This window comes from Pagrus major, chromosome 16 (genome assembly GCF_040436345.1).
Source record: "Pagrus major chromosome 16, Pma_NU_1.0".
NCBI classification, from domain to species: domain Eukaryota; kingdom Metazoa; phylum Chordata; class Actinopteri; order Spariformes; family Sparidae; genus Pagrus; species Pagrus major.
In genome coordinates, this window is record NC_133230.1 from 14,764,850 (window position 1) to 14,791,479 (window position 26,630).

The window sequence follows — 26,630 nt, forward strand, 5'->3', positions numbered from 1 at the left end:
GGGTCCCTCTGTTCTTGATCAGACACGACTTCTCCAGGTTCTGATATCCGCCGATCACCTCGATCTCGTCCGCTGTAGGGAACTTCTTCTTCACTGGCTCAGACTCAGTGGAGGTCGTCTGGGCCTGCTGTGGTGAGTTCTTCGCAGGTGTCGACACTCCTGTCACTCCCGTTCCTCCTACGGCAGTCTTTCTCGGAGTGATTGTAATGGTGGCACCCCTCTTCCCTTTCCCTCCAGAGGCACTCCTGATGGAGAAGAGGACGGGCGATGGCGTGGGAGATGGAGAGACACTAGGAGACTGGGACGGAGATGGGGAGTTTGGGGAGCAGGCCGGGGTCGGGGCGCTCTGTGCGGGTTTCAGAGTATTGTCCGGGGATGGGCTCCTGAGATACGAGGGGGTGATGGTGATAGTTTGGTTGGTTTGTTTGAGCTGAGATGGCGGAGAACAAACACGCTGAGGAGACACACTAGGTTTTTCTTGATCTTTCTCCTCGGTATTGGCATCGTCCTTTATCTGATGCTTTAAAAATCCTCTGGGACTTTGCTGCCGCTTTGTTTCTCTGTCCTTAAGAGCAGTGTTTGGTGATGTACAAGACTTCAGCGCCTCCTGCTCTTTCAGCTGAAACTGCTCTATTTGTCGTTGTATCGCCTGAACCCCACAAATGTCCTCACCTGAGAATGCTTTGCTGTCGCCCTGCTGTGCATTTGAATTCAGGGGCTTCACTTTAACAAGGTGCACTGACGGGATGTCTACAGTCCTCTCCCTCACACACAAGCCCGATCTCGAGCCGACAGTTTCCAAGTTGTAGATCCGGCTCATGGCTGCGAGGGAGTTGGGATGAGATGGCAAAGGGGAGGGAGATTGAACAGGATCTAGAGGCGATGTATATTCCTCTAAGTCCTCCTCCGAGAGCTCCTCTTCCACCTCCTCCTGTTCTTCTCTGTACTCGTGTTGCTCCCTGTGGCGCCTCAGCTGTTCTTCAACATGTTTCACAGTGTCATCTTCATCTTCAGATATCAGGGAGCTATCAGAGTTAACTTCTGAGGCAGCAGTGGCGTACCCGCTTGTTACTTCCTCTCCTCTGACAACTTGTGAGTGTGGTACAGAAACGGGAAGTTGAGGGCAGGTTTTCAACACGCTGACTTCCTGCGTGACGTCAAACGCAGTCATGGATGTCTGCGCCGCTGCCTCTTCCTGTCCCCTCTCTGCTTCGACCAGCCTCTTCCGCATATGAGCTGCAGCTTCCCACTCTTTCTCTATTTCAGTTCCCCCCTCGTCATGCCCGTCCTCAGCTGTGACATTTATCTCTGCACCTTCACTCCCACCTCCATCGTGTGCCTCTCTTTGTTTCAGCCTCTCCAGCTCTCTTTGCCTGATTTTCTCTCGCAAGGACTCGATGCGGCTCAGGGGTTTTCCGATCCTCCAGCTGTCCCTCCTCTCAACCCCTTTACCTTCTTCCCAGTCTTGTCCCTCATCGCTTTGACCTTTTTTCTCAACCATTTCTTCGGCAACGTAAAACACAGATCTGGGGATTTGAATCTTGAGCGGAGAGATCCCCGGGGGTGCAATCTTTTTTGGAGATCTTGGGGTTACATCATGAACGAGGTTCTCTGGTCCAGTGTCACTGTACGTTTGCACCTCCTGTTTGGTCACTTCATAAGCAGCCTTGTCATCCTTTTCTCCTTTCTCTTTGCTATAAACAGTTGTGTCTCCTATTTTTTCTATTTTACTTATAAGATCCTCTGTCTGTTGCGACAAAACAGAGTGTGATAGGTAAGGTCCTTGTGGCCCCGTACCACTCCACTCTTGCCCTCTGAGGGGGTCTCGAGGCCGATCTGTGACAGGACAGAGTAGACTGGAGCACTCGGTGAAAGCTGATTCGTGTCTCGAAGCAGCGTAACTTGGACTTGCGAGCTCTGATGATGCAGCAACAGGTGGGATTGTGCTTTCGAATCCCTCCTCTTTCCGAAAATCAGACACCTTTTTGTCGCAAACTTGTGCCTCAATCTGTCCCCCCACCTCTGGATCTTTTCCTACACTCAGCTCATTCTCACCTGCCAGTCGTCTCACTTCTCTTTCAGCTCTCGCTTTCCCATCCTGCCTGATCGGTAATCTTCTAGCAAACGAGATTCCCTCTGTGTTTTTAACAGATGCCACTGTGAACCCCTCATCTCCAGCTGCATCGCCTGCCTTCTCCGCAGCCCTTACGTCAATAGGCTCGACTTTCTTAACTGCGCTCTTGTGTTCGCCGTCGTTTTTAAAAAGTCTCTCTCTCACCTTTCCAAATCTGTCTTTATCTATTAGTCGTGCGTACCCCTGTTTGATCTTCGCTGTGGTTTCCTTCCCAAAGCCTGCTATGTCGCCCCACGGCACTACGCTCTTCTCTGAATGTATCCTGTCACGCATTTTCCTCTCGTGAAACCCCTCGTTGTCTAAACCGTTCTCCTTGGCGCAGAAGACTCGATCAGAGAAGCTGGACGAGCGTTTCGGCACGCCTTTGAACAGCATGTTCCTCCCGTCTGCCTCAGATTGTTGGTCATCTTCATCTCCTGAAAATTTTCTCATCACAGGCCGCAGGAAATTATCAGAGCTTTTGGATCGGGATGGAGGCTTGGGGTGCTCTCCGAATTTACTCAGCAGCTGGCTGACCCTCCCTCCTCTGTCAACAAACACATTATCATCCAAGCTGTCCTTCCTGTCTTCTTTAATGACTGTTGCCTGGCCCCATGGTCTCTCTTTCTCTTTTTCTCTCAGCCAGGATATTTCTGTTCTGAGCTCTCTCCCCAGACTCTCCCGCCTTCCCTCCACGCTGCCCTTCATCTCTGCATCCTCTCTACCCGAACCTTTCCCTCCTCCTGTTGGATGCCTCTCTTCAGGGCTTGCCGAGGGCTTTATGATCAGAACCTCTGAGGCTCGGATCTCAGTGACGCTCCCTCCTCCGGCCAGGATCTCCCTCAGGTTCATCTTCATCCCCCTCTTCCCCTGGAGGTCCTCCTCGGGCCTCTCCCTCTCCGTCTCCCTCCATCTAGCCCTTCTCTCGTCGCTGCCCTTCCTGTCCTGCTCGATGATGATGATATTGTCGGCTCTGATTGTCCGAAGACAAGGGACGACGGGAGAAAACGCACCAGATGGCGGCTCTGTTTCTTTTTCCTCTTCATCTTTTTTCACTTTGAGGAATTCCCGCTCCCTGACTGCGTCTTTCACCAACTCTTTCCACTGGCTTTTATCTTTCTCCCATCCCTCCCTGCTCGTCTCTCTTTCGCTTCCTTGACTTCGGTCCCTGCTCCTCTCTTTTTCCCCTCCCTCACTTAAATCTCTGAATCTCTCTATTTTCAGCTCTATATCTCTTGCCCTTCCTGCCTCTCCATCTTGACCCCTGGGGCTAGATTTTTCTTTCTCCTTCTCTTTAACTTCTGGCTCGTTGGCTACCTCTGCATCCCTCCCTTTCTTCCATGAACTCTGCGTGCGAATGAAAGGGTTTTCATGGACTGGAACTATAGTTTCCAGAGACACCTGACTCACTTGTTCTGCATCCATCCATAGCCCCGTATCTGGACTAAGCGACCGTTCGCTTCCCAAATTGACCGTCATAAAGCTGTCCGTGTCGCTCAGACCATCAGAGGAAGATCTGACATCCACCTGCAGCAGACAGACGTCTTTCTCCTTCTCTCTGTCGGGCAGACTGTCCTGCTTCGCCTTCCTCCGCTGGATGATCCCTCGCTTCCAGGCGGGCATGCTGGCAAACTTCTCCTCCTCCTGTTTCTCTCGCCGCTCTCGCTCCTCCTCCTCTCTCCTCTTTCTCTCCAGCAAGAGTTGCTTCCATTCCGGCAGAGAGGAGACAGACATAACAGAAGAGGAGCCGGGATTTGGACAAGATGGTTGCTGTTCTTCGTTAGAGCCTCTGGGAATGAAAAAAATGGGAGTGAAATCAGTTTTCTCTCACAACAAGAGCTGCAATGATTAGTCGATTAATCACATAGTCGATCGGAAGAAAATTACCAACTAATTTCATGATCAATTAATCGTTTAGATGTCAAACATTTGCTGGTTCCACCTTCTTAAATTTAGGAGTTGCTGCTTTTCTTTGTTATTTGTGATAGAAAATGAGGAGTGTTTGGGTTTCGGACTGTGAAAATGATCGTTAGTTGCATCCCAACATTAAAAAAGAGGTGTGCATCACTCAAAACTGAGCTTTTGGAACATAATACATTATTTTACTCATAAGTGCATCAAGATGAGAGGCATTTTAAATGTTTAATAGCATAAAAAAGATGCACATCAATGCAGAATCAGTCCTAGTTGTCCACTGAGTTTAATCTTTTACACAGAATAACATCACAAACGTCATCAAATCAACACATTGTGCACATACAACAGACAAGAACTTTCCGCTTAAGTGTTTATCTCAAAATGTGTTAATCAAAACTTACCAAAACCCCCAGCATAGATATCACGATATCCGCCTCGACTGTGAAGTTTTCATCTCCACTTTGTGCGTCCTGGCTGTGCGTAACGCGCTCCACTCCTCGACGGAAAACCTCCCTCGCCAATAACTAAACAGATTAATCTCTGCTGTCAAAACGGAGGGTTTAAAAACGCTTCACGACCCAGTCCAATCACCCCACGACCCGACTGTGCATCCGAGCATGCAAACACCTCCGTCGTCGGTATAGTAGTAAATATTCCAGCCTCGGAGCTTCAGCACTGTAATCCGATAATTACATTAAATTCCGTCAGGAGAGTTTAGTGGCACACACCATATTGTCGGACCTAAGAAAAGGCGTTTAAAGAGCACAGCCGTCTGCCCAGCCCGGGCACCAACCCCCACCCTCCCTGCCTCGTCTCATCCCTTCTTCCCCGCACGGCTAATTGGAGAAGAGATGGAGGAGGAGGAGGAGGAGGAGGAGGGCTGTGGTGTCAGGAGGGCAGAGCTGCAGGAGTTTACCTGAGGAGGACCAGACATCATCAACCTCCCTCATGTGGCATGTTTTTAACACTACTTTACTATTTTTATCAGATTATTTGCATTTTTTAATGAAAGGGCCAGAGAAGGAGACTTATTTCAACAAGTGAATAAGAAACATGGTCAGAAAAATGCCAAAATATACATGTTGACAATCTTAACATGGTGAATTTGTCTTCTTAGTGGAAACAAATACGCATTTACCTGCATGTTTGCAGTTACGTGTTCAATCTGGTGAGAATATCTTACTTTTGTACTTTATTCTGATCCATGTTGGAGCTTTAATTGTCTTCACAGTCTTCGCAAACAAAAAATGTAAAGTGCATATTTCAAAATATATTAAATAAGTAGTCTGTGGTAATGTTTCAGCCCATATTCAAAAGCTAATGTATAGAAATTGATTCAATGACTAATTTATAACAACGTTGTGGCTCAGACTCCTGATGTATGATCATATTTTTTGCGGAAATAATTTAATAATAATAATAATAATAATAAATAATGATATCAAAAAGTGGGTGGGATTCGTCCCACTTTCCTATAATAGCCGAGGCGCCCATGGTGCCAAAAAACAAAACTTCTTGGCCTTTAAAAATAAACAACAGACCTCGTGAGAAAACAAGAACAGAACAACACGGTCTGGAAAATCCTGGAAGTTATTATTGTCATTACAGTGAGGCAACAATGCAGACATAAAAAACATGTTGAATAAAAAAATACAGTACTTTCAAGTTCAAGAAGTAATGACATGTAAAAATTAACTTGTTCTCAATCCTGTAGAAGATAATTGGTCTGACATTACAGTTGATGTGTCCAAAGCAACCAAGGAAATAAACATTCACCTGTTTCTCTTTATAGCTGCAAAATGTGAAAAACAAAGCTGCAATTTTTTTTAGCCAGTGTGAAAACTGTAGTGACAGTAGTGTGCACAGTGAACCTGCAGTGGTCAGTAGGAATGTTACAGCCTGTAAAAATAAACTACATGATAAACAAAGACATAAATCAGCAGTATCAGCATTCATTAGCACTATATAAACATGTAATACATGACAGTGTGTGTGTAAGCACTTGTAACGTTAACTTCTCCTGTGTGGCAGCTGTGAGTGGTGGCCGGTGTTTACTGTACATTAATAAAAGTACCTAAAAATGTCTGTATAGCTGCGTGAAAATACATTTTAGTGTGTATTAATACATTAATTAAATGTTTGACTACTGTTTGTAATTTCTAAATAGAGAGATTTAAGTAAATTGTTACCACATTTTATATCTATGCTTGTAAAAAAAATTATATTTGGAGGGTTTTATTGCAAAATGTTATATATAAAATCTTTTTGGGACAAATCTTTCCTCCTAAATGTAATCAGAAAATAGAGATATGCTCAAAAATATAACTATTACATTATGTTCTCTCTGAATATTAACATTTGGCAAAACATTTTACTTTAATACCAGCGACTTTTTGAAAATACTGACACATCCTTGTTAGTAGAAGGAGGCTTTTGTGTTTATAAATGGTGAAATAAATTGTCCTTTTGTAATAAAACAGGTGAGAAGGCTGCCAAGCCAGTGACCACAGTTTGAGACTGTGTTTCAACATTTGTAAGTGTGAAACTACTGGATATTTTTGAAGGGACCTCTGAATTAAAAAATCGAAGTCAACTGAGTTCATGACAACAAAATCAAGTGTTTCTTTACGAGACCTCTGGACATCGCCAGCCGTGTTTGTGGCAACAAATCAGGTGTTTTTCATGAGACCTCAGGAAGTGTTTGTGCTTCAACCTAACCAAAACATAAGACAGCATTTTAAAAATAGATAAATATTGAACATATTCGTGGTTTGCAGAAACGTAGAAGTTGGACTCTCCCTTTCTAAAATCTCATACACCGTCAACAGTAAATTTATAAAATACAGTGTCAAGTTTCAAAGAATACAGTTTGTTTTGCTTGTGTTCAGCGCAGCAGACAATCAGGCTCATTGAGAAGCCAGTTACAGTATTTCTGGTTAATATGAAGACGACAGGCAGCTCCACATCACAGCGGTAAGAACACCTTCATTTCACTTCTCCTTGTGGTAGGTGTTGTCCCGCTCGCTGCCCCGCTGTGGCTCGCTCAGGAGCTGCATCTTACTTTTAAGCTGGACGCAGAGGTAGGCTAAATCCTGTTTGTCCAGGGAGTGTGCCAGGGCCAGGTAGGTCGACAGAGTCCCCGCCAGCAGCAGCCTGTCCAGGGACAAGGCCGGCAGGAGCCACAGCACGACACCCAGCTCCAGGCACACCGGGTGGCGGAGGTGAGACAGGAGGCGCTGGGCACGTGGTGACTTGTGAGACAGGGGGTCCCCTAAACCGAGACACCTGTAATACACCTGAGAGACCGGAGAGACGAATTAGTTCAGGCAGCAGCGCCAACAACAAGTCAATCTATTTAGAAAACAAATTACAGGTTTTTCATAATCACTGTCACAGATTACACACCTTGTTACACTCAATTTAATCCTTCTTAATTTGTCATGTTGCTGTTTTGGCATCAAATCAAAATAATCAAGATTAAAGATGAGGATTTAGCAGTTAAATGAACTGAAACGTTGATCCTTTTAAAGCCAAACAAGGTTTCGCTGGCGGACAATATATGGGGTTAGAAGTTCAAGTCTGACAGCTTGTTCCTGGAGACGCAGAAGAGTCGTGATGAAATTCAAATTACTGCTTCAAATGTCTCAGAAATTTATTTTTTATATATTGCATCTTCTATATCTACTCAAGACCTGCTAAATATAATTTAAACAAGCGCTTAAAAACATTAAGCTGCTGGCTTTACTACAAATCAACCAGATTTTTAATGATCGGAGTATAACTCGCTGACGAAGTCCTGGTTACCTGCTTGATGCCCAGCAGTTCTGGGTAATCAAAGATCATGAGGATGCTGCAGATGATCGCCCAGCAGAGGAAGTGCAGGGAGAAGCAGAGCAGAGGGAACCAGATACTCCAGGGTGCATGACGTACTGACCACAGACAGGGGGCGCCGGTCACAGGCTGCCAGTACCGCATCAAGATCTGAACACAGGAGGAGGGAGGACGCAGAGTGGTGTCAGGAAACAACCTGTATCAGAAATCCCAAACTCCAAAATGTGAAATGCGAGTGTGTGTTTCTGTACCTGGAGTGCCAGCGCCGTGGTGAAGCAGTACGCCGTCCTGTTCAGGGCTCCCAGCACTGACTGGAGGGCCTGTTTGACCGGTGACCAGGCAAGCAGACTGTGCTGTGTGGTGAAGAGAGCCAGCAGCCCCACATCCACGACAAGACACCTGAGGACAGAGCTGTCCCGCAGGGCCACCGACCACGGTATGGAGTCTGAGGTGTGAACAAGAGGAGAAAAAAGAAAAGAAAGGTCACTTTCAATTTTTTTATTGTCTTTTCCTGTATGTGAACAACCATTATAGATACACAACCAGTGTTCGGACTGAGAATAAAAACTAAGATTAGACTGATTATCGACCTGGAAGATTATCAGGGCCAACATTCAGCATTTTTCAGATTATCGGTATCAGTGATTTATCTGTCGGATCACCGATAAAAAAACAAACAAATTTTAAAATGTGCTACTTTGGCTCATCCTTTCACACAACGTGCCGCCCAAGACAATATCTGATTGGTAACACGTCACAAATAATAGCCTGTAAACACTGAATAATCTGAATCTGCAAAGCAACTAGTTATATATCTGTTTTCAGTCTCCCTGATTTCTAAAAATCTGCACCGGTATCGGCCCTGAAAAAGCCATATCGGTCGACCCCTGATAAAAATATACTAAAATGGAGCTGTAGTTTACTCAAACAGTAAAATTAAACCACTTGCAATAACAAAATAATCTACACATGACGTGAGGTCATTCACCAGTCATGGCCTGATAACACACTGTGATCCATGAAAGCATTACGAACACACAAGCACTGTTTGCAAGCACTCAAGCATTAACATGCCACAGCAGTATGATACCCAACCCAGGGCCTGGTGACGGTTAGTATGCCTGATAACAAAATCACAGGGCCAGAATGAGGTCGTTGAACAGATCTGGTTTATAAAATAATCTCTAAAAATAAAAATGTTATGCGCCCAACGTGGGGCTCGAACCCACGACCCTGAGATTAAGAGTCTCATGCTCTACCGACTGAGCTAGCCGGGCGCTGACCTCTAGTGGTCGTTATGTGGTATTTCAAGTTTCTCATTACACTGATTGATGCGCTTCTCATACACTACAGTAGCTAATTGATCTAAACTAGTCGACTTTCGGGGGTTTTGTTCACTATAAACAATAGTTTAATTCATGTTATAAAACACCGTCCATTATAACGGAGTAATAACAGCGAGTCAAACCCTGAAATCACCCCACGTTCGCTAAGTTTCACTCGTAACTCCTCACTGAAAGTTAGCTAACTTCTCCTGGTCGCCTGCCAGCCGCAAGTGAGCGTTAACCCCGCGTTAAGCTTACCTCGACAGAGGGTCGTGTCCCCGGTGATGTTGTGGTAGATGGGTCGAAATGATAAAAACCGAATAAAGTCCGCGCCGGATATGAAAACAAACGCAAAGTTGAGCAAGGACGCGGTGCAGAGGGCGCAGCCACGTACCGTGACTGACGCCATTTCAATCAGCGTTTATCTTCATTTAGCAGCTTCTTCTTTGAAGCTCTTCCGGGAGGGAGTCTGCTGCAGTACCGCCCGCTGACACACGGTGTCGCTGCTGTGCGGTGCAACCAGTGGGGGAGAGAGCATGAAAGTGTCAAAGTGGGGTCAATTATTTAATTTTCTTTATTGAAGCTCCTGTACACAAATTTAAATATCTGCTTTTGTTATTAAAGTCCAAAAATAAACAGCAAAACTAACCACTTATTTAATTTAATCTTGGCATGTTGACCATCCACAAGAGTGAAGAGTTAAAACAAATATAAACAAAAGTAATAACATCAATAAATAAAGAATTAGTAACCTAAAATATAAGTATAACTCTTTGGACAGGGTTACATAAATTCAATTTATATGTCACAATCTAATGTGAGCATTAATAGGAGCCCATCTGATTAGAAATATGTCCATCTTTACGTGAAGTTTCGCTGTTATCTTGTCCATTGCATACACTATTCATCACCCTCTAATAATGCCACTGATGTGTAGTTGGTGGTAACAGTTTGATACATTTATCATTTTTCTGGCCACCAGCAGGAGGATACACAATAAATATAACTTCGTTTTTTTTTCTATTGCTCCTTCAGGGATGCCTCAAAAGATATAAAACATTGGGTTTAATGGTTATTCAATGTTCAAAATGATTAATATTTCAGTCTGAATCCCCTCTAGATGATTTAAGTTTTGGACAGTCCCAAAAAAATGTGTGTATAATCTCCAATCTGCTTACAATCCCTCCAGCACAAATTTGTTTTACTACTATCAAATTTAGAGGGACTTCTGAAGTATCTCATTTTCAATTTCCAAATAAAGTATTTCCACAGTGGACTATTAGTTATCTCATGCCCATCTTCACACACATTTTCCAATGTTTCATCTGCAAAAATGCACCTGTAACTGCCTATACTAGCTGGAAAACACAATAGGTTCACATCATACAACGTTACATGGTCCAAGGTCAAGTTTAATAACAATATCCCTGAAAATGGAAACCTAACACTTGTTTTTCTAAGGAAATATGTAGTTACCTGCCAAAAGAAGCAATTTTGTGACCTCAAAACACCCCTGCCTGAGAGTAACAGGGGTCTTAAACTCATTATGGTGCTTTATTTCCTTATTTACACTAACTTTGTGCATATAAAATAGTCAAAAACAAATGCTTAGGTAGAAAACAGCCTTTAAAAAGAGCAAAATCATCATAAATTCACGTGTAATAGCACAGCAGAAAGAACGTGCCCTTGTTATGAGCAGATCAGACATTATTCCACTGTTTATGATTCCACTGATATCTGTTTTCATGGAGTTGGATCGGAAATTTGCAACAAAGACAACACAGAAGAAGGTCTTGATCGCATTAAAGCAAAAAAAGATTACCCGAGAAAGAAAAGAAATAGAGAGCACACCAGAATACACATGACTTTGGATCTACTTAACTTCATCGCAGACATGAAAACATGTAATTGTGCCAAATACAACAGATTCATGACAAATGAATAAACAGAAAGATGTGTGTCAGCCTCCTTTTTCTCAAATCAGCTCAACCTCCCCACTGTAGCACTCTACGTGGTAATTTCTGTCAGATGATACCACTCGAATCGCCTCTGTAGACCCCTGAAACAACCGACAGACGATTAAGATAACATCCCAGAAACTAAAGTACCACTGCCTGCTATTAAACGCTCACAGCTCACCTCAGTGGGCAGTATCGGCGCTCTGCAGGCTGCACACGGAGGAGCTCGGACCCTGAAACCATGAAAGCAAAAAGGTCACAGAAACTCGACGGTGCAGTCGCACTGGGGTGTGACTCATCTCATGTGCAGCCTGTCTGGCAGGGTTTTTGGTTTCATGTTTTGTCTCCAGTGTTGTTGTTGTTGTTGTTGTCGTACTCACCTGTGGAAGTCGCTGACACAGTAAACTCTGCTGTCTGTATCAACAGAGAAGGGCCGACCCTCCAGGCTCCGTCTGCAGACGACGCAGCGGAAACAGGACGGGTGGTACGACTTCCCACGAGCCTGCAGCACCTGGCGAGTGTTGTGAAGAAACCAGAAGTCACACTGAGTAAAAGTAAAGATATCATGTTAAAATATTACAAATAATGGTTGAGTTTCTATATTTAAATTCTGGTATTGAGACAACATGAATGATCACTCACCATGTCCATGATTATACCCCCGCAGCCGCTGCACACCTCTGGAGATGGATGGACTCCTGAGTACTACAGTCATCAGCAAAACAATTAAATCAAAACTGGATATGGATGTTTGTGCAGCGTTTACCTCTGCGTACAGGATATTCTTACCAAAAAATCCTCCTCACAGTAGATCCTTCCTGACACTGTGTAAAAAGGCTTCCCACTGAGCTTTTTACCTGAACGTGAAACAAAAAAAACAACAAGCAAAGCAAATATCTTCCAAGTTAAAGATCTGAGTGCTTCTTCTATGACTGCAACCAACAAATATATTCATTAAGTGCACGATAATACGATAAAATGTGAAAAAAACATTTAAATGCTCGTTACAGTTTCCCAGAGCTTAAAGTGACGTCTTCAGTTTGCTTCTTTTCTCAAATCAACAGTCCAAAACCCACAGACCCTTCATTTATTGTCATAAAAGCAGCAAATCCTCACATTTAAGGAGCTGAAACCAGCAAATGTTTGAAATTTTTGCTTGAAAAATGATGAATTTATCATCAAAATAGTTTTTTTTCCGGTCGATGAATCAATTAATCGACTACCGAAACATCCAGAGGACTCACTGCAGACGCTGCAGGTGAAACAAGTGTCGTGGAATAAATGTCCCATCGCCCGACAGGCTCTCTCTCCACCGTACACCGCTTTACTGCATCCTGTACAGCGTCCTGAAGACACAAACACAAAGTTACTGTGAAAGCACACACTGTACAGACTGAAAACACACTCACACACGCTGAATAATGATCTATCTGAAGCCTACAGAGTGCCATTAATAAATGATGTTAAGAAGATAAATAATCAGTGATTTCCTTCCTCACCAAAGTAAAGATCTGAACTGTAACGTGGGTCCATCTCCTGACGTCTGTCTCTGTCTGCCGGAGTCTGTACAGTACGGCTGAGGGTCTAATTTTGTGTCCGGTGCAGACAGCTGTAAGCGGAGCTGCTATCTCGGTTTATGGCTGCTGCATTCACACATTCGCTGCTTTTGGTCTCTCCGACTCCTCCGAGGCGGCCGGCTGAGTGGGTGGCAACACACCAGGCCAACTGGTATCTTCTAGCACGAGTTAGGACTGTACATGAGGGAAGTATTAGTTACTGTTATCGTCATTGTGGGACCGGGGCTGGGCGTGATGACACTGAAGAGTAGCTCAGTTGATCCGTTTTCTTGGTGTTTGAGGTGAAGTTACCAGTGTAGAAGTAAAAGTACACAAGTATTATCTGCTAAATGTACTTAAGTATCACAAGTAAAGAGCAGCCTACTCACTCTGCAGAAAAATGATCCCGGTGGGTCTTGTTTTTACTCAATATTACATTATTTCATTGTTAATATCGATGTACAAACAACATAAACAGCTGGAGCTTGTTTCATATACTGTATTCATCAGTTAGTTCAGTCCAGTGTCCGTCTTGCTGTAGCGCCCCACATTTATTATTTCTCAGTGAAACTTCTACACATTTCATCCAGTGAAGCTAACAATATAAATACGAACCTCATGTGAAAACAATCAATATGACATTTAAACTGCAGCTTCCTCATATTAATGTCTGATTAAATAAAGAGCACTGTCCTGGAAGTGACTGGAGCTGGTGTAATCTTTGTTAATCTGTCTGCGCATGTGCAAAATGTTGAACAATAAGAGCCTTAAAACTGGATGACAACTTGCCACTGCTCATATATCTTGTGTTACTGCCCTCATGTGGACCATTGAGGCTCTAAGTTTTGTAACTCCTGACCTAGAAGTCTGAGTAACAGCTGGAAACACATGTTTCACCTCAAGAATAAAAGGTCGTCTGTGTTGTATTTTGATTAAATATCTTCTTTTTTCTCTTATTTATGTCTCGTACTTTCAGCTACAGCACGTGTGTTGAGGAGGAAAGAGACGGGCCCACAAGATGACGACAATAACAAGAATCTACTTGGATGCTCCCGACGTCTGACTGAGCATTTCACAATCTCATCAGTCGATCATAAACAAACAACAAGTTGTCGTAACGCCTTTTTGACACCTTACACAACATTTAACGCCTCCACGTGTGCTTGCAGCACACCGACAGCTCAGAAGTGGCAGAAAGGGACGCCATGAAACCCTCCAGGGCACATGCTCGTGTGTGGTGGATCTACAGTAACCCGGGAGGGGATGGAGGGGGAAGTGTGACAGCTGCTGATCCTGCACTGAGGTCTCCTTGTTGAGGCTCGGTGAAGCTGTCTGAACTCACCACACCGCCCACTCTGCAAGCTGTCAGACTGGTTCAACCAACAAAAAACACACTCCCGTCACTTGTTTCTAACTGTACAGGTGTGTGTGAGCTTGAGTTTTGGGGGTTGAAGCGTTTTCACAAGGGACAAATATTCCCTTTTTTAATATTGTTCAGTTTTTGGTTTAAATTTGAGGCTCAGGCGAGAAAAATAGTTGAGATTTGGCTTCAAATTGATGTCGAGTGTCAATTTTAGGGCGTGTTGTGGTTAAAAATGAGTGAGGCGATGAGCTGCTGAAGTGTTCAGAAATGTTAACTCAGGTGTGTGTGAGTGGTCCTGCCCTCAGGTATGTTTCTGTGCAGGAATGTCTTCGTCATGAGACATGTGGAGGCAGGAGGAGGGAGCCTCTGAAACATGGGAGTGTTGTTCAGGAGTAAAGACGCCAAACATGGTGGAAAACATGCACATGTTGCTCCTTTAACTTGCTATTTAACCTCTTTAATTCCTGCTGCGTATGTCGATAACATCAGGGGTTTTCTTTTATTTTAATTTGGGGGTGTTGAATCAACTCTGAGCTGTCTCCACACCCTTCCTCCTCCTCATTTTGGGGATACACAGCACCGTGCCAACAATCCCTGGCATGTTTGGCTGATTATAAATAGGGCAGCCATTGTGCCACACAGTGAGGGAAAGTCACACAAGGACTCTCATCATAAGACTGCATGGATGAGCTCTGCAAGAAAGGTTTTAACAGCAGGGCCTCCTCCTCCTCTTCACCTGTCAAGTTTGGGCAGGTAACCGTAACGTACCTGAGGTCCACGCCCTCCGCTCCGGCGCGCAAAGCAGGAAGTGGCTGTCAACGCCGTCGCTGTTTGCTGTAAAGTGAATGAACTGTGTTTTTGAGAGACGAATACAACTTTTACATTTTTCCTTCTTTGGCATTTTTAAAAACAGAAACATCCTCTTTTTTTTGGGGCGAACATGCGGCTGTGCGTCACCTGCGCGCTCCTGGGACTTCTCTTCCTGACGGTCCTCGACTCATCAGGTGGGGGGAAATAATGTTTTAGCTCATTTATTGTTCGGTGAAGCTTTATGTGCACATTCCCAATTTAACTTTCGTGTTTTAGTGGTGCTAAAAAATCCCAAACACCCTGATATTGTGCTCGGTTGTGGCGTCATTTCCAAGTTTCTGTGCCAATTGGGTCAAACTGAGCTGTCTGTTGTTGTAAAACGTGCTCAGACGAAACCCCGATGCAAATTCAGTCTGAGCAACTTTAAAGACAGTCGAGGACTTTAAGTCAACACGTTAAACATGATGGATTGTGTCGACAGTGGAGATAGACTCAGCCGTGACTTCTAGACCTCCATTTTCAAAAGCTTTATGAGGCGTTTATGGAGCTTCCTGGGGGCATGAATTCATCACGGCTTCATCAATGATTGACCAGCAATCTGCTGATGATGAACTATGAATCTGGCGGGTGTTTCATCATGTTTTTTCCTCCTCCACTCACTTGATTCATATCCTGGAGGGAAAGTCACCAGCAGCAGCAGCTTTGAATTTATTCTCTTTTCTTTGTGGAGATGAAACTTTTATCTCTCCTGTGTGTCTGAACCCTGTGACACCCTCAACACACCCTTTGTTTACTGTCACAAGAAGCCCTCCGGCCAACAATTGGTGGAAAATGCTGTTAATGTTCAGACACACCTGCGTTTAAAAAACATTAAAGTGTTTTTATTTCAATTTTCACGTCACCGCAGCGAGAAAACTGCCACCGGAGTTAAAAGGTGCAATCTAAGAATTGGCCACCTGTTGGATTTATACTCCAAACCAATAGGGGGCAGTATACATCACCAGAGCAACCGCTAACTGCTGCTATCTGTAGCAAGCCCCCTCGGAGGAGCGTCAGGCTCTGAGGCCAACTTTCATAGTGGCCAAACCGTGTAATTACGCCACATTGCATAACTGAGCAGAGCCTCCAAAGCTGCATCCAGATTTTAATGCAACATGCTTGGTTAGCTCAGTTAGCAGTGCAGCTAGCGGTGATATATCAGCTGACTCTGCATGGACAGTCCATGCAGAGTCAGCTAATATCACTGCTTGGTGTTGTTTTCTATCTGGTTATCGCCACCTACAGTACATAGTGATATAACAAGACAGGGGCTAGCTGGTTAGCATGCTAACTTCTCTGCCGCACAACACATAGACGTCCTTTACGTCACGTAAAAACGGCTGTTTCCTCACGTTCTGTTAATAATTTTAGTCTCTTAATGTTTTAAACTAACATTTTTATATTCGAAAATACGTTTATTGTAGAAAAATGTGTTTATTTCTCAGAGTAAAGCTTCAAACGATCTAGTTTTGTTACTGAAAGTCTGGTTCTTACATATTGCACCTTTTTAATGCATGTTGCAAAAGACATGATTCATGCATCTGCTTTGGGGAGTGCCTTTTCTGTCCAGACGTATTGGAGGAAGGTTACACAAATGTGCTTGGAAATTTTTATTTTAATCATAGCCTCTGTATATTGGGTGAACTGTAGAGCTTCAGATATGATCCAGACAATACACATTGATAACTGTACCAAAATATATAAGGGTTGGAGCTGTGCCTGGACTCAATTAAGTTTGTTAGAGGAGAAAAATCACAAGAAAACTCTGAGGCACTCTCTATTAAACTATTAAAATGCCTTTATTGTCAAGCTGTGTAATGGAGACACTGTTTCTAAACGACCTCAAACCCAAGTTGGCATTTCCTGTACTGCAATCTGTTTTACTTAACTGACGTTTACACAGATAAAGATATATTTGCATTAAGTCATTATCTGTATTCAAACAGAAAAGGCCGTGTTTTAAGCAACTCGAGCTGCACTGGAACCACAGTCGGGGGACGAATGTGAAACCAAAGCTGCTTTATATTGTGTTTTCAGCTGCTGATGTATAAAATGACAGGTGAAACTCAAACAGACTCATCATCTCAGTGTGTAAACCGATAAGGCTGCAGGGGAAGTTTGCATTTTCCACAGAAGAGTCAGATATCACAGAAACAGCGTTTTTAAACTGTCTCACCTCGAGTTCCTCTCTTTACTCACCACTCAGATGACTCACAACAATGAAAAGTCAATAAATTTGCCTTCGTTTATCACTAAACTACATGGGAATAGGTGTGCCTTGAACCACTCTGTTTGCTCAAGCACCAACAGCAAACTGTCCGATGTTTGTGTGTGTGCACTTTGTTGCGTTGGTACCTTTAAACTGTTGTACAGGAGAGCTGGACGTTAGAGGACAAAGACAGTCACTGCCATCCAGAGAGACCTGCTGCTAGCTACTTTTAATGATTTTAAAAATAATTCACCTGTTGCATTTTCTTTTTGTTCCACTTCAGTTTATGAGAGTGAGCATTTGTGCAATATCCAAAAACTCAGGTCCAAATATGAAAATGTGTCTTTGCATGCTCTGAAAAAGCAGCTGATGAGCAGATATAACTGAACTTTCTCTCATTTTATATTATTATTATTATTATAATCAAAGCTACAATCTCTAGATTACTGATCACAGTCGACGACATCTTCAGGCTATCTGCAGCTCACTGCTTCTGATCTGTTTCCCTCAGAATGCCTGCAGACGTCGATCCGACCTGACAAAGACTCGACGGTGAAGGTGTCCACCGAGCTGCCTCTGGATCAGTGTGCTGTGTGTACAGTGAGCGGGGTGAACGACACGGAGACGTCCTGCACCTCCTCTCTGTCCCTGGTACCCGAGGAGGAGGTCAAGCTGCTGTTTAACTGCTCCCAGCCGATCGAGCAGGCGTACACGGTGATGATTACTCGCTCCATCGGTGAGTTGACCGACCGCGTTCAAAGATTTTTACAGCAATTGTTTTGTTTTACTTTGAAAATACTAGCAAGTATCGTACGCAACTGGACTTGTTTCGGTTTCTTGAAGACGTCTCACCTCTCATCCAAGAAGCTTCTTCAGTTCTAACTAACTGGAGAGGAGTTGGCAGGCTTTAAACTCTGTGTGGGAGTGTCCTTACAGAGTCGTTAAGGACACGTATGAACTCTGAGTTTCAGAGTCGTTAGGGCCACCTGTGGGTCGTTGGTCAAACCGGCCTTCATGTGGGTTTCTAAGGCTAGCTGAGCCCAGGTGTGAATGGTTGTTGAGCTGTCTGTGATGTAACATTACAGCCAGTGAACTGCAAAAAAAAAACTAACTAAAAAAGTATTTGGAGTCCAGCTTACAGGACATGAACAGTTGGGGCATGCACCTTCAGTAGAGCTGAACTGTTTAAAACCAATCCGTGCATCTTCTCTTGTCTTTAATCTGAATCCAGAGTGCACTAAGGACGCCTGCAGCCCGACAACAGGAGACACTCAACCCTCCATCCTCACCGAGTTCACCAGAACCTTCACCTGGGACCTGAAGGCGCCCGAGAAGATAGTTGTGAGTCTGAACATCCTCGGAGAAGGACTGTTAGAGACGACGCAGCCGTGCTCTGACGGATTTCCGTATTCTGTAACAAACGGCAAAGATCAGACTCAGTATTGTCGAGGAGGTTCTGTGACGACTTTGGACCTGCCGGACAAAGCTGTTTTTTCTCTGCAAGTTAAGCCAAACGCTCCAGTTGAATCGGTGCTGTTCCAGGCCTCCGCTGGACCACTAAGTAAGAAAATATTGAACTCTTTTAAGAAAGCCGAAGCATAAACTTCACAACAGCTGGTGAAACCCAATCCTCCGTGTCTCACTCTGTCCTTTCTACCCCTTCAGAGGGCCGAACAATGGTTGTATCTGTTGATTCCAGCACGACGGTGGTTGTTAGCCGTAATCGTGGCGAACCAGAATGTGAAGTGTGCTCCGTTGATGGATCCACTCGCAACTGTAGCCCGACAGAAAAGACCCTGACCAACGTTGATAAACTCTCGCTGGAGTTCAGCTGCCCTAAACCTCAGGACATGTACAGCATGAAGATGAACAAGGAAATAAGTAAGAGCCGTTTTACAGTAGTTGCCAGCAAAATGTAAAATTAAAATACTTAATGCTTACTGAGACATTTATCATTTTGTCCCTCAGGTTGCACCACCAGCTCGTGCCCTCCCGCTGCAGGAGAAGTGGATCCTGAACTCTTCAAGGACTTTAAAAGATCCCTGACGTGGGACATCAGCATACCAGACAAGACCGTGTTAACGTTGGACTTCCCTGGTGGATTAAAGGAGTTGGCCGGAGCAGAAAATTGCCAAGATGGCCACCAGTACTCAGTGAGTACAACAAAAAGAGACGGGAAGAGCAAAACTAACAGCTACTGCAAGGGCGGGACGGTTTCTCAGCTGAATCTGCTCGGAGCGACGACGACTGTGACTGTAGAAGTGCCCAAAGACGGAGAACTGGACCCGAAGTTATTCACCGTCAAGGCGGCACCAAGAGGCAAGTTCAGCCGTGTGTTTACAGAACAATGTGTCAAATACAAATTCATATAAACCGATGCTACAACCTTTAAAACGGCACTAACATGCGCCATTAAGCGAAAACAATTTTCATGATGGTGTAGATGGCCTTCTTTGGGCACAGTTGGGTCAGTTTAATGAGTTTCCCTGGTTTTGTTTTTAGCTTTATTTCAGAGGGACAACGCTCACTGACCAACCAAACAAAAAAACAAAACTTAAAAGAGCTGGAGTTAGCATAGCAAGTTAGCAAGAAACTTTCATCTGTTGTCCCTGGCAAAATGTTTCAAAAAACACACCCTAAACATGAAATAAAATGACATATCTTATAAAGTGTGTGTACATAACATGAAAGTGTATTTCAGGAAGTATAATTACAGCAGTTTTAAGAACAAAATGAAGAGTCTACAGCCGCTGCTAACGGCTCATTGAGGCTGCACTCACCATGAAGCTGAATGCTAACTTCTGCATGCTAACGATTAGCAGCCAGAATGTTTACTACATTCACAACCTTAGTTAGTCATTACATCCATGAGTTTTACACATAGACTGTATATATGTAATTTAATGTGTTAGCATCGATTGCTGATGGGGATTTTAATAGTTCAGTAACAAATACAGATTTTTCTGTATTTCAGTCGACTCTAGACCAAAATGGTGGACAAACAGACAGCTAGCATAACAAAAAAAGTGCACAGGAGATTTGTTTTTGGTTTAATGTGACAGCAAAAAGAACAGTTAGCATAGTTAACTTTCATGTGTCATTCCTGGACAGATTATGAAAAAGCCACCCTAAAGATGAAATAAAATGACATAATTTATAAAATGTATGTACATGACATAATGAAAATGCACAAAACAATACAGAAGGAATATCATGAAGTATCACTGCAGCAGTTTCAAGAACAAAATGAAGCTTGTAGCTCTGTGAGGCTGTACTTCAGCATGCTAGAGGCAGAATGTTTACTATGTTCACCACATTAGTTTCTCCTTAATACATCCATGAGTTTAACACACAGACTGTATATATGTAGTTTAACGAGTTAGCGTCAATCACTTGTTGCTGATGTGAATTTCTCAATAGTTTGGTGGACCAACAGACTGATTGTTAAGAAAGTCTTTGGTCTGATCAGTATCTCACCACCTTTTCTCTTCAGGTGGCAGAATGATGTCTGTGACCCCAGATCCTGAAACCATCATCACCATCAGAAGGCTGAGCGACGAGCCGGACTGCAGCGTGTGTAGAGACAAGGAGCCCAAACAGATATGCAACCCAAAATTTCTCACCCTGAAAGATCCTACCAACACCTCCGTAGAGTTTACCTGTCCTCAACCTCAGGATGTCTTCGACGTGGAGATCAACAGAGAAATCGGTATAAATCTCAAGAACAATTTGATGTTCACACACAAAAGTTAAAAACACAAATCACTTATTTGCTCTTCTCTACAAATCCCAGACTGCACAGAGACGTCCTGTTCAGGGAACATCGTTCAGGCCGAGTCCTCGCTGTTCCCAGACTTCAATCGCACCTTCACCTGGGATCTGAAAGTTGTCTCCACTCGGGCCTTCCAGCTGGACTTCCCAGAACCAGGAATGCGACAGATTCCCAATGGGGACACCTGTCCAGATGGGCATACTTACTCCCTCGTCACCTATCTGCGCACCGGGCCGGCAAACATTGGTACCTTTTGCAAAAACGGAACTGTGACGACCGTCCTGGCTCGCTACAAGGGCCGCATGTCTCTACAGGTACCTGGGGACCGGACGCTGGATCCTGTTGACTTCAAACTTAATGTTGGGCCTGAGACCAGCAGTAAGTCAACAAATTTATACCTAAACTTCCAGTTTTTATTCCCGAAAAGGATTATAAATGACTTCCTTTGCATGTTCAAGCCACAATATCCTCTCCTTGTCTCTCTCCAGTGGTGGCCATAGTGAAAGTCAACCTACCACGAGGTGTATCCAGCACAGGCTTCATCTCAGCAGACTATCCCGGTGACTTTCCTGATAACCAACAGATGCAGTGGGACTTCAAGGTGCCCGGCATGCACAACTACACGATGCGTTTCAGCGACCACAGGGCTCCAGAGTGCCTCAACAACGAAGTGGAGGTGGAGTATCAGAAAAAGGACAAGAAGGCGACCAAACTGACCCTGACGGATCCTCAGCCGGAGCATCAGCAGGGCGACTTCAGCATGGTGCTGAAGAACTGCGAGACCAACAGGACGCTAGAAGGACTCTCCCTGAAATACAAAGTCTCTCTGATGAGGAGCGGTCATCCAGGTACAGTCTGAAAACATGAAGAGCTGACTTAATTGGGGAAAACAGTTGCAGTTTGCAAAACAGGTTAAAAATCTTCTTCTTAAACACCAAAATATTGTCTTCCCTTCTAGTTCTGTGTGCGGTGGACCTCACCAAACACCAGGGAGTGTCACTGCAGATCCAGAAGGTGGGCTCTGATCCGTACTGTGAGATGAGCATCGACTCGAAGGTCCAAGAGAAGATAAACGTGGCTGCGGGCGGTAAAGCCAGCCTCTCCTTCCTCGACTGTCCGAATGAAGACGTGCGCCTGACTGCCAGCAAAGTGATTGGTAAGATGTTTGTATACATGTATTTAAGTCTTAATATTTTGGGGAATAGAAAATGAGCTATCTTGCAGAGAGTGAGATCCCGTTTTGTGCTTTTTCACAACAGCCTGCCAAAATCTGGCGTCCTGCTCTCCGACCCTCCTCACCGTGCCCAAACTGGATTCCTGCCTCCCAATGCCGCTCCACAGCTTCACCTGGCACATCACCATCCCTCAGGACAGCACCATAGATCTGCGGTCGCTCACAGGGAGTCTCCAACAGTCCCTGCCCGGCCAGGAGTGCAATAAGTCGTCCTCCCTGCATGTGGCGGAGGACGACGGGTCTTCTCTCGGAGAGTTCTGCCCTAGTGGAGTCATCAAGAAGGTTCAGGTCCACGCCAACATCTCTGTCACGGCATCAAACAGGAACTTCAAGAAAGATATGCGGACTTTTCTCAATGTCAGCTTCAGTCAGGAGATCCCAGGTAAGACATGAATAATACTGCAGGCTGCAGCTAGTGATCATTTTTGTGATATTATTTATTATTTTCAAACTAAATACTGTCCTTTCTTTATGGTTGTAATTAAATTTAGAGAGTTTTTACAGCTTTTTACAGATTTTAATACATTTGAGTGGATCTTGATGTCAGCTAAGAAGACGTAAGAAGCGTATCAATGTTGCAAAGACAAAGCTTCTTTTGTTTTGTTAATGAGTGCTGCTCGCAGTTAAACCACAAAAATGAAGGTGAACTGCTTCAAAATCCTTCCTCAACACTTCATCAACAACTGAATACAACCAGTTTAGACGTGTTTGAGTGTTTTGTTGACGTGGCATTCTGGGTAATGTAGGAAATCCAAGTAGTAGAAGCACTGTGGATGAGATGGACAAGGAACAGGAATAATTGGATCGGATATGATGATATTATTTATTTAGATATTTGACGTTATGAGAGCCAGAGCTGAAGGCATCACACAGTTAATTGATTAATCCATCAGCACAAAATTAACCAGCAACATTTTTTACAGTTGGATTACCGTTTTAAAGCAAAAATGCCAAAACATCATCGGTTTCAGCTCCTTGAATGTGAACATTTTCTTCGTCATCTTGGTCTTCTATGATAGTAAATTCAATCATTTGGGATTGTTTCGGGTTTTTGGGATAAATAAGACTTTTAGAACAGGCATTTTTCACTATTTTGATACATCATAAATAAGATAATCTGTATTTTTCATGCTGTTTTAGGCTGCACTTCTCTACTTTCTTCTACTTCTCTAATTTAATTTAATTCCACACAGGGGCACTATTGTACCACAAATGCTGGAGACACCTGTTAAACATGTAGACGGGATACAGTATTGACACTCAGTATTATCTCTACCCCTCTGCAGAGACCATTATTTACAGAATCAGTCCGAAGATGTCGTCCCCAACCCTGCTGGCCTCCCCCAACTGGCCCGAGGGTATGATGCCTTTCTCCACCGTCTCCTGGATCGTCGCTGTACCGAGCGGGTACCAGGCGAACTTGCAGTTCCTTAACATCACCCAGCCCAAATGCAAAGACAGGCACACGGCCATGAAGGTGAAGATGCTGGATCAGGAGGAGGAGCTGATGAGTCGCAGGGAGGACGAGCAGCAGGAGGACAAGCTGCTGGTGCCGCGAAGTTTCTATTTCAACATGTCCAACTGTATACCAGAGGAGGGACAGTTTGGTGCAGTGGCCAAAATCGTTCTGCAGAAGAACAACAGTAAGCAAGGAGGACTGACTTAGACCTTTCATGTACACAACACAAACAATCCATATCATTAATTATATCATGTCTTCTTCTCGCCTCTTCAGATCTCCTGGCCATCCTTCTCGGGATAGCAGGAGCTGTTGTGCTTCTGCTCATAGTGCTGACTGTTGTTTGCGTCGTCACTAAGTGAGTACACCACAAACAAACCTTTTAACATCTGGGCTCAGACATTTACCGAGTCAAGAAACATGACATTTTAAACTGAAAACCTTCAATTTTACTCCTACATGCAAACTTAAGAATATTTATCAACATTCTTGTGAGGTCTCTGGTCAAGAGTAGATGAACGGTTTCAGTAGAGAGACGGAGGAGAGCACACAACCTCTGAGACATGTTTTTGAGGGCGGATATCGTTGGTCATGATGTATAATATGTTATCTGAAGTCATTTTCCAGTGTCGCCTGTGTGACATCAGTCAGCTTTGCCTCCATAACAGTTAATTCCATTCATTCCTCCATTTCATCGTCCGCTGTTATCGGTCTTTTCTTTGTTTGTTCGACCGTGACCGTTAACAGTTAACCATTCACTCCCAATGCTAGCAGAGATGAGGACAAACAAAACTTGTTACGTCGCGTGCGAGAACCACCTTCTCTCTCTGGCCGACCGACCACTTCCGGGTGAACGCGTCACTGACCGCGCCGCTGGTGATATTTTCGGGGGAAAGTCGCCACCGACACCCAGTGTACATCTTTGGTATTACAGCAAATGCAAGGGCTTTCATCAGTGGGCCGTAGGCTCAATCAGCATTCATTTTGTCAGTTTTAAGACTCCATACTTGGATAAATATGTGCCCTCGTCTCTGCTTGTTGGATAAAGTATCGTGTTTTTGACTTGTTGAACTGGTTTAGTGACATTTATTTGTCTATCGTGTAATATTTGTCTTTTACTGGAGGCTTTTGTTGACTCTTTCTTATTGTTTGTCTTCATCTTTTTAAACAGGAAAAAGAAACAAGACAAGAAGAACAAAGAGGCATCCATCTACATCGGCAAAGGGAATATCTTCCGCCCAGGCGACATGCACTTCACCAAAAGTCGCTCGGACAACGAATCCCACGTCTACGATTCCATCGACGAGACGATGGTGTACGGCCACCTGCTGCCCGACTCCAGCTACGCCGACAGTCTGCAGGACAGTTACAATGGGATGCAGGTGGACTCTTACCAAACATTCACAGGCCCTTCTGACGGAGAGCTGCCTGTAATCAAAGAGCCGGACTACGAGCCCGAGATGGACCAGTACAAGCCGTTCCTGGCCCCGTCTGAGTCTTTCCTTCCCGCTCGTCCGCGCACTCCCATCGACCGGCAGGACAGTCTCGGCTTCCAGGACCGCAGGATGGTGGACAATGAGCTGTACACGTTCAAGAGCACGGGGGATATGAACACGATCCGGCTCTCTGGTGCCGACATGGAACCACAGCCGATATTGGAGGAGTCCTTGTAGTGGGTCGGGACTGTAGCTGCATGATGGACCGCCGTTACTGAATTCTCTTTACAGCCCCGAGCATCTCTAGACTGCACTGATGTGAACTTTGATCACACTCAGGGAAATCCGAGTTCGATGAGCTCCTGATTACGACGTGTTTGTCGTGTTTGTCAGTCATTTCTAAAGTTTCAGGAGAAGATGCTGTGATCCTCTGCTCTCAAGAAAGTTTGGCTTTTTGGGAGAAACCTTTTTTGCTTTCTTGCCAAAAGTTATGTGAGCAGATTCCTCTCTCATGTCTGTCCAGTAAAATAAGGCTACAGACGGCAGCTGATTGGCTTAGCATAGCATAAACGCTGGTCACATCCTGTGGACTGTCACGGAAACTGAGACCTGGGTCCTTCACAAAGAAATTCTGCTAACTGTAGCTGCCCTTAGCTAGTTAGCTCAGGTAGCTGTGCAGCTAGCGGTTCAGAACTTGGAGCTAGCATACTAGCTTCAGGTCTAATTTTTTACTTAACGTTACAATCTGCTCACAAATGGCCAATAAAGAGTGATTAATACATGTAAATTAATACAAATTCTTACATAGACCCCTTTTAACTTGTATGTATGTGTATATATATATATACATCGTATTTAATTTGGAGTAAACAAATTAGATATAACTTATTAGCCTCAGCCGATCCAGGCTGAGGCTAATAAGTTATATCTAATTTGTTTACTCCAAATTAAAATTTGTTTTCTAGCCTTTGTGCTAAGCTAAGCTAAGCTAAGCTAAGCTGCTGGTTGTACCATTCAAACATGAGAGTGAGATCAATCTTCTCCTCTAACTCTCAGCAAGAAAGCAACAAAAATGTAAAACTTTGCCTTTTTAATGTTTGATTTGTTTAGTTTTATGAATTCTCTGTCCGTGCAAGATGGACTGAGAAAAAAATGTGTAAGTACCACTGGTCCTATTTTTTAAAGATGTTTTTACCGTAGTGTTTACTCGTCTAGAGATTTGTTTTTTTTTATTTTGTTTTTTCTTTACTTGTAAATACAGTTTAGGTTGTTTTGTTTTTTTCAAATTCTCTGAAAACTGGTGCGGAAACAGTTTACGTCTGCCGTCACACTTATTTTTTCCCCTCTCCTGCTGACACGGTCCTCTTGTGCTTTCTGGATGGTGAAAACGATTTCAACCACAGGAACTCTGGCCATGGAAAACAGTGTGAAGGAGGAGGGTGTGGGAGCAGAAGCCAGTGTTTACCATGGAGAGGTTTATACTGGAAAAAACAAACGTGGACGCCAGGTTTACGTAGCTGTGCCACATTTCTTTCGGATGCAGGTGTTGAATTCAAATAAAGTCTGCGTTTCTGCCTTTTTGACTTTGTGGAGCAGTTGTTTGACATT

General features: G+C 44.0%; 2 protein-coding genes and 1 non-coding gene across 3 annotated transcripts; 1 reads left to right on the top strand and 2 right to left on the bottom strand.

Annotated features, from left to right (window-relative positions):
• Nucleotides 1-5,618: 5,618 nt before the first annotated feature.
• nrm (nurim) lies at nucleotides 5,619-9,595 on the bottom strand. Its single transcript, XM_073484047.1, has 4 exons — nucleotides 9,445-9,595; nucleotides 8,113-8,306; nucleotides 7,835-8,011; nucleotides 5,619-7,326 (listed from the first exon to the last, which is right to left on the bottom strand). The coding sequence occupies exons 1-4, from the start codon at nucleotides 9,593-9,595 to the stop codon at nucleotides 7,021-7,023; spliced, it is 828 nt and encodes a 275-aa protein (XP_073340148.1). The 3' UTR covers nucleotides 5,619-7,020.
• On the bottom strand, nucleotides 9,066-9,138 carry trnak-cuu (transfer RNA lysine (anticodon CUU)). The gene has a single exon. It is a non-coding gene; the product is annotated as a tRNA-Lys (tRNA).
• Nucleotides 9,596-14,833: 5,238 nt separating the features above from the next.
• On the top strand, nucleotides 14,834-26,605 carry cdcp1b (CUB domain containing protein 1b). The gene is made up of 13 exons (XM_073484482.1): nucleotides 14,834-15,067; nucleotides 17,633-17,857; nucleotides 18,353-18,682; nucleotides 18,787-19,002; nucleotides 19,090-19,440; nucleotides 20,615-20,830; nucleotides 20,915-21,271; nucleotides 21,382-21,741; nucleotides 21,852-22,049; nucleotides 22,153-22,509; nucleotides 23,414-23,770; nucleotides 23,863-23,944; nucleotides 24,758-26,605. Exons 1-13 carry the CDS (start codon nucleotides 15,004-15,006, stop codon nucleotides 25,257-25,259), a joined length of 3,615 nt encoding a protein of 1,204 aa, XP_073340583.1. The 5' UTR covers nucleotides 14,834-15,003; the 3' UTR covers nucleotides 25,260-26,605.
• Nucleotides 26,606-26,630: the final 25 nt, after the last annotated feature.